The following is an 8,561-nucleotide window of genomic DNA, read 5'->3' on the forward strand; positions in this document are numbered from 1 at the left end:
GTTAAACCGATCCAAACCAAACCGTGCTTTTTACGAACTCAATTGGTTCATGTTTTACTCATCCTGAATGGTTTGGTTTGGTTTGGGTTCAAACCGAACCAATCCAATATATTTTTATCTATAAATAAAAAAAAATAATATATATATATATATATATATATAAACATATTGTAAATTTTAGTTAAAGTTTTGTTTTCCACTTTTTCTTAACTTCCATATATTTTTTAAAAAATCCAAATATGATTCAAATAATCCTAATACCTAAAGATTGTACTGAAAACAAAACCTAAAAACTATAAGCATCTAAATCGTAGCCATGTCGTTTCGTTCTTTTCCAATTTTCATTCTCTAAATTATGTAACAAAGTTATTAGAGGATCAATAAAAACAAAAAGGTAGATGCAAATAGTCTTTTAGTTAATAGGTTTTGGAATGCTTACAAATATTTGTTATGCTAATTAGATTACAAATAGTGTGCTCTTTGCTTATTATGTATTTTTTCCTTTAACGTCGTTAAGAGTTTTGTCATCGAGCTTTAAATTGTTTTTTGTTTCATAGATTTTTAAAGAAAACCAAACTAAATCTAAACCAAACTGAACTAAACCGAACTAAACCGAACATAAACCGAACCCAAACCAAAGCTACTTTGGTTTTAATTGGGTTGAGTTTTATAAAACCCAAATTAACCAAACCAAACCGAACCCAAACCGAACCCGAAACTAAACCGATAAGCCCACTATAAAACTCATTTAATGGGCTCCGCGTTTAGATCCCGTAGGCCCAATGCTCCTAATACGACGTCGTTAGTTAAAGACCTAAAGTATACACTCCTCTCCCGCCGCTTTCTTCTTCGGCCGGAATCTGACGTCAGCATAAATTCGCGGTGGTTTTTACGTTGAAAGATGGCAGCTTTGCAAGGTTACGGCTTGATCTCCGTTAATTCTCCCCTCCATTTCCCTCGTACGCATCAATTCAAGAGGTTACACTCTCTTCCTCTCTATTGCCTTAATGGGTTGGAATCGATAGTGTCCAAAGATGATTGTAAAGATCCGTGTTGTTGGTTTTGTTAAAAATTCTATCATTTTATATCTTTACAAGGGATTAGATCTGTTAGTTAGACTATAGTCTTATGATCATCTCTGATTGGCTGAGTTTTTTTTTTTGTTACCGGACATCATTACTTGAAGCTCTGTTTTGTCTGAATTGTTAACATGCTCTGGCTTTATCTTTACATCACGCAGAAGGAATGCGAGGTGGGTCTCTCCCATAGCAGCTGTAGTACCTAACTTCCATCTCCCAATGCGCAGTCTCGAGGATAAAAACAGGTCGGTTTAGCTTCAGTTCCGGTTTAGTGTTCTTGTTGATGCCACAACTCTCTCTCTCTCTCTCTCTCTCTCTTGTTACAGGACAAACACAGAAGACATAAGGTCCCTTAGAGTTATCACAGCCATCAAGACACCGTATCTCCCCGACGGAAGATTCGACCTCGAAGCATACGACAACCTAGTCAACACGCAGATAGAAAAAGGCGCTGAAGGTGTGATCGTCGGTGGTACAACCGGTGAAGGCCAGTTGATGAGCTGGGATGAACACATAATGCTCATAGGCCATACCGTGAACTGTTTCGGCGCAAGAATCAAAGTCATTGGGAACACTGGAAGCAACTCCACCAGAGAAGCTATACACGCAACTGAGCAAGGGTTCGCCGTTGGAATGCACGCTGCTCTCCACATAAACCCTTACTACGGCAAAACATCTATTGAAGGCATGACTGCTCATTTTCAAACCGTTCTTCACATGGGACCGACGATTATATACAATGTGCCGGGACGAACTAGTCAAGATATACCTCCACATGTTATCTTTAAACTCTCTAGGAACGCTAATTTTGCTGGTGTTAAGGAATGCGTGGGTAACAACCGAGTTGAGGAGTATACTGAGAATGGTATTGTTGTGTGGAGTGGTAACGATGATCAGTGCCATGATTCTAGATGGGATCATGGGGGGACTGGAGTTATATCGGTTACTAGCAATTTGGTTCCAGGTTTGATGAGGAAGTTGATGTTTGAAGGTAGAAACTCGGCGTTGAACGCACAGCTTCTGCCTTTGATAGATTGGGTGTTCCAAGAACCGAATCCTATTGGTGTTAACACAGCTTTGGCTCAGCTTGGAGTTGCGAGGCCGGTCTTTAGGTTACCTTATGTGCCGTTGCCTATGTCCAAAAGGGTTGAGTTTGTTAAACTTGTGAAGGAGATTGGAAGAGAGCATTTTGTAGGGGAGAGAGATGTTCAGGTGCTTGATGATGATGACTTCATTTTAATCGGTCGGTATTAGATGTCTATTGGTTATTTTCATTTTTAGCTTATGGATCGTATGGTTGCCCTGTTCTGTTTGCTATTTTGTAATGAATCTGGTTTCTATTTTTTTTTTTTTTTTTTTTGTCACAATGTTTCTATTTTTTTATTCTGACATTATTTAACTCAAATAATTTTTGGTTAGGCAAAATAATAGCGAACCACTCTAACAGTGACAAAATCGGTTGGAATTCGATTTAATATACGTTATAACTAAACTTAAGATAGAGCACATGTCACCAATTCGAGCCCGTTCAAGGTGGTTGAGTGTCACTTCATTATAACTCTCCACCAGGGTTCGATCCATATTGGTACCCTCTCGAAGAATTTCTCGAGACACTCCTTGTCCGTCGGAGGTGACTCCGTGCGGCTTCTTCTTCCACACGTGGAATGACCTTTCCCAGTTCTGTCTGGTGTATTCTCAACTAGTTGTTGAGGAGGTAATCTAAATTACCTCTCTTTTTATATTTTAACATTTAAGGATCTATGAACTGCTGTCAAAACAAAACCTATGCGTTTCTTGGACGTTTCTGTAGTAAACCACTTCCACCTCCCCTATTCGCAGTAATGAGGCACTGATCTCTCTTGGATTATGGGTTTTATCTTCGGCCAGACCTCTTCTTCCCCGTTTAACATCCTTATCAATAATTGAGAGTCTGTCTCGAAGGTTACATGACCTGAAGCTCCAGTAATATTCAACTGTGTAAGTATTTTTTGGCAAGGTTATTAGGCAGCAAAAGCTCTAATGATTGATAGTTAGATTGTCACAAAAGAATGGCACTCTGGTTATTTGTCATATATTTGTCTGAAGAAGCATGTTATGGAAGTTGAGTGACTGAAGCAGTGGAGATTGACACGAAGATGAGTTTGTCTTAGATTTACGTTTATTGTGGCACGAGCTGATCTCATCGTGTGTCTGGGAATGATTCTGAAGATCTCAGACACATCTTCTGGTTTTGTTCCCCTGAAAAAGAACTGAGTAAGCACAATAGGAAGAGTAGATTTACATAGAAATAGATAGAGGGCTTGTGTATTGTAAGCGGCAGAGAGAGATGAAGAGGATGAGAAAATAAGCCTTTTGAAAAACAATGAAATTCATGATCATAGAGGTATTACTACTGAAGACCAAATGGCAAATTGGAGGAACAAGTCAACGACCAGAATCATTAGCATGATTCAAAATGATCAAATTTATTTTAATTCTAAACCTACAGTCTCTACTCTTTCCACCTATTCTTAGAGTAAGCATTGTCTACCCACAAACAAATAGATGATGAGTCGTCTTTAAACCATGCATCAAACATAAATTAAAGCTTATAAAATCACCAAAAAAGTATATCATAAATGGCAAAAGATTCACCAAAGACTGGGGGTAATTTACGTAGTTGGTGATGCTTATAATGATGAGTTTTGTTGGTCCAAATCAGAATCACCACGCCCACTCATTATTTCAAGATGGTACCATATATGAATCCCCCATCTAGCTTTGTACTCTCATCCATTACATGTGTCCTTTAATCATCTATAAGAAATAAACATTCAAATTTCATTTCAGTAGCAAAGAAAAGGTGGATATATATAAATGTGTATCCACTGTCCTTGCACAGTTGCACTGCACACCAGCCTCGATAAAGAAAAGATTATACGGTCGGTCCTTTACTAGTCAACTAGAAGTGAAGTTGATCGTTTATGTTATCTTAATAACTTGGACCTAAAAGTTGTGTCGGCGATGGGAATAGTAATAAACATAAGCCCATTGGGCTCTTGAAAAATCCATTATGAAAATGATAGAGATCGTGGACCCCAAGGGACAGTCTCTTCTCACTTCACTCCACGAGCACGTGGGATATTTAATAAGTTCAATTTCCAACGGTACTTTGCCTTTTAGTTACTCAATTTTCTCTATTTTAAAAGAAAATCCACATATTTAATTAATACTACGTTGCATCGCCCAATGATAATCGTGATTACTTTCGTAATTGTAAATGTACCAAAGGCCAAGACAAAATCCTCAAACTAGAAACTAGTTAAGTTCAACAGTAGCACGAAAACAAAAGCAATACAGGTCTACATTAAATAAAGGCTCGATTAATTTAAAGGGTTTTCTGCAAAAAAACCCTCAATGTGATTTTTTTTGCAAATTAATCCGCGAACTCAAAAACCCACGGGTCAACCCTCCAAGTGCCAGTCAAACCGCAATATAACCCTCGGCCATATTTATGTGTATTTGACTGTGTATAATTTTAACATTTTTTCAATACTAGGTCGTTTTGGCGCTAATTTTTTAATGAAAAAAATTTGTTGAACACCACCTTCATTGTGCATTTACGCAAGCTCCCATGTCCGAGAAAAACAAGGTCATTTCGTTTTAGAAATCTATATAATTGCGTTTGTTAAGTAAACAAATATATTTGTTGGCCGAGATAGTTATATAGCATGCACATGGTATTTAAGGTTCAAATTTCAAACCACGAGTTCAACAAATTTTTTTCATTAAAAAATTAGCGCCAAAACGACCTAGTATTGAAAAAATGTTAAAATTATACACAGTCAAATACACATAAATACGGCCGAGGGTTATATTGCGGTTTGACTGGCACTTGGAGGGTTGACCCGTGGGTTTTTGAGTTCGCGGATTAATTTGCAAAAAAAAACCACATTGAGGGTTTTTTTGCAGAAAACCCTAATTTAAACGCACCAGCGTTTGCGGTTGCGGGAGTTTGCAGATGTAGATAATTGCAGTTAGTTTCAAGCGTTATTAAACGTTTTGTATGACCGGTACAACGTTTAAAAATTGTTGCGTTTGCAGGATATTTGTAACTGGTTGATTATAAGATATTGCAACAGTTTAATAATAATTACTCATATTAATATATTATAATATTAAAAAAATATAAAAACATAATATTGTAATAAAATATAATAATTATCAATATAATATGATTAATAAAAATATTATGTTTATTTATAAAATTTTTAAATTAGTTGAAAGTTTTGATTTTAATAAAATTTGTTTTAGAGATTTATATTAAAAAATTTAAAAAAATATTTTATTTCGTTTTATAAATGTGTATATCTTTATATATGTGTGTATATAAATGTTTTAAAATTCTAATAAATAGTTAGTTTAAAGTTTTTATAAAGCGAATTATGATACCGTTTATGAAGTTTAAAATATTTATATATTTTTATTTATAATATTTCTATTTTAAAATATTTTTGAAAATAATTTTATATTTATTTTTCTATCCGCAAGCGCTAGCTGGGACCAGCTTTGATTTTAAGAGATTTGAATGTAGCGGTTTGTATGATTGTTTCAAAACGCTGTCAACCGCTACCAACTGAAAAAATTGCGTTTACGGATCGTAACGGGAAAACCAGTCAAACCCTAAAAAAAAGATTAAAACTTAAAAACCTCACACTCTAATCCCAGTCTTAAGAAACAGAACAACACACAAAAATAGAAGAAATTAGAAAATGGGAACAAAAAAATGGCAGTCTACGTAATTACGAGAGTTCCAAGGGTTTGTTTATAGCAATAGAGATGTAGCGGCAAGTGTGACCAATACGGCGACGTACGCAGAAGCGCCCACGTGAAACGCCGCGTTTTTAGCTTTGCTGTCCTCTGAACTTGTCGGCGAGTCTGACGGAGCTCCTTCCGGCGAATCATCAACTGGAGGCGCAGGCGGTGAAGCTGCGACTGGTGACGGCGCTTCAGCTGGAGACGGTGACTTAGCCGGAGATGGTGTCGGTGCACTCACTGGTTCCGGTGCCGGCGCCGGAGATGGTGATTTTCCGAAGAGCTCGGTAGGGAGGAGGACTTTATCCACCGTGAATATCACGACGGGTGTCTCATCCACCACCGTGTCAGCCAGCCTCGACGGTCCAATGCCAGTGTGGAGAATAACTTCATCGCCGGAAGTTGTCGTCGTTAAATCATATTTACCGGCGCCGTTAGTAGCTAACGTGGAGATTGCGTCCTTGTTAGTCTTCAACGAGCCTTTAGGTTTGTATTCAGCGAGGGCGTGATACTCTAGGAGCGAGACCACCTCAGCTTGCGTGAGCTTGGTTAGATCCGGTACGCCTTCGGCTTTGAAAGCTTCATCGGACGGTGCAAAAACAGTCAACCCTTTTTCAACGGTGGATACGTAGGTCTTGAGCACACCGCTCGTGACGAGCAAGTTCGCGAAGGTTTTGCAACCGGCTTTCTCGAGAAGCCCGGTGATGTTGTTGAGTCCGTCGGCGGAGGGAGCCGGAGCGGTTAAGATTCCGGGAGCGATGATCGGAGCGTCGATTTCGAGGACGGAGATGTTGTAAGGGATCTGCTTAACGGATTTTGTGTAGCTGGAAGCGAGCTTCGAACCAGGAGCGGCGGAGCCGAACCCGACTTTGCCGCCTTTGAGATCGGTGACGTTGACGAACCCTAAGTTTCCGGGAGCGTTACCGGTGGTTTGGTAAAGCGTGGTGGTGAGAGTGGTGCCTTGAGAGATCTTGTGGAGCTTGACGGGGTCGTAGTAATCGAGGAGGACGAGGAGGCTGAGGGCGTTTTTGACGACGGAGAGTGGGTGTTTTCCGGCGAGGGAAGACATTGCGCCATTGTTGAGGACGAGGAGGGTGATGGTGGTGCGGCTGTTGATTTCGTCGGCGAGCTTTGTTTGGGAGAGGTAGCTGTTGAAGGAGGAATATTCCGGTGACTCGGAGAGGATTTGGGTGATGTTGTGGCCGGAGACGGTGGAAAGGACGGCGAGGAGAGATAGAGTGAATGCGAGGAGAGAGAGAGCACGTGATGAAGAAGCCATTGAGTTTTTTGACGGTTAAGTGGAAGTGTGGACTGTCGGAAAAGAAAGTGAGAAGACACAAGTTTAAGAAAGGAGATTAAATAAGTGGTTAACCATGGTTGTGTTAAATAACACTGGTTGGTTTGAGAACACGTGCTTTTGTTAAAAAGCCTGTAATCACGTAAATGGGCTTTTGGGCTTGTTTTCTTTGTTTCTACTCAAAATCAACCATTATATCACTAATATGAATGACATCATTACTATCACTTGACATCATTACTATCACTAGGGGCTGGTCCCGGCGCAAGCGCCGGGTTGTGAACATAAGTGTTGCTTAATCTTTGAAGAAGTAATCCACATTTGTAAAGTTGTTTTTAAACTTGTAGAGTTTTATTGCTAAGCTGTGGATACTTTGAAGAGCGGAGGTAGGATGATTATTGGCTAGGTTTATGATAGTTGGTGTAGTAGTGGAGGACGCTCGTCGTTGGAAGAGAAGTTAAGATGCGGGTGGTATTTGAGGTTGTATTTACTGGTGGCTAATTAGCTATTCCAAAGAACATTTTATTTTTTTAGCTTATCATTTGATCTGTGAGAAAATGGGTGAAAAACACTCGATACTTGCTTATCAGAAGAGAAGAGAAGATTAAGAAATTTTGTTGTTCGATAAAGTTTTCAATACAAATACTCTCGTTATCGTCAACAAAAAAACTCTATTTATTTGCATAAAAGCTTCAAATTTAATTTGGCTTCACAATTTTGTTCGTGACAGCCAAATTACCAAACTTATCATTACTCCCCCTTTGAAGAACCTTGTCCTCAAGGTTATTATGATTTCATCTTCACTTCTGCAATCCGCTCCCTCTTTTTCTTGCTTTGGTGTAGAGCGTGTTCTCAAAAGGCAGTAGTCTTGAGATGCTTCAGAATCCATCACAGACTTAAATAACCTTATCATGGTTCAAACACTCCATGTTTGGTTTGAGACTGCAATGACTTCAGAAGTGACAATACAGCGGACACTTTGCTCCTTCCCAAATATGTTTTTTTCCACTGTATCAGTTCTATCCCCTCAGCCCAACAACTAAAGAAAGTTTACATTCCCTTAATCACGCTTGACCTCTATTCCTTGAATTGTTGCTCTGGTGGCCTAAGAGAGTGAAACAACTCAGAGATGGAAGGTGAAACAACTCAGAGATGGAAGGTAAAACCCTCACTCTTACAGCCGAGTCAACATCCTAATCATTCTTGAATAACAATCTGCCCCAGACCTTTATGAAGCCGATCTGCAGCAGTGAGGACTCGTATGAACTCCGACGTAGACACGGTTTTACACCTAAAATAAAACCCACTGACCAAAACAATATGTAAATGAGAACAACATCATTCTCAGACCACCACACAAAACTATAAATTAACATGATATACACAGCAAA

General features: G+C 39.0%; 2 protein-coding genes across 2 annotated transcripts; one reads left to right on the plus strand and one right to left on the minus strand.

Annotated features, from left to right (window-relative positions):
- The first annotated feature begins 759 nt into the window (after positions 1-759).
- On the plus strand, positions 760-2,816 carry LOC111213954 (4-hydroxy-tetrahydrodipicolinate synthase 1, chloroplastic-like). The gene is made up of 3 exons (XM_022715798.2): positions 760-978; positions 1,241-1,324; positions 1,406-2,816. The coding sequence occupies exons 1-3, from the start codon at positions 902-904 to the stop codon at positions 2,331-2,333; spliced, it is 1,089 nt and encodes a 362-aa protein (XP_022571519.1). The 5' UTR covers positions 760-901; the 3' UTR covers positions 2,334-2,816.
- Positions 2,817-5,737: 2,921 nt separating this feature from the next.
- On the minus strand, positions 5,738-7,216 carry LOC106413327 (fasciclin-like arabinogalactan protein 10). The gene has a single exon (XM_013854124.3). The coding sequence runs from the start codon at positions 7,150-7,152 to the stop codon at positions 5,884-5,886; it is 1,269 nt and encodes a 422-aa protein (XP_013709578.2). The 5' UTR covers positions 7,153-7,216; the 3' UTR covers positions 5,738-5,883.
- Between the last annotated feature and the right edge of the window lie 1,345 nt (positions 7,217-8,561).

Source organism: Brassica napus, chromosome C8, assembly GCF_020379485.1.
Source record: "Brassica napus cultivar Da-Ae chromosome C8, Da-Ae, whole genome shotgun sequence".
Taxonomy (NCBI): Eukaryota; Viridiplantae; Streptophyta; class Magnoliopsida; order Brassicales; family Brassicaceae; genus Brassica; species Brassica napus.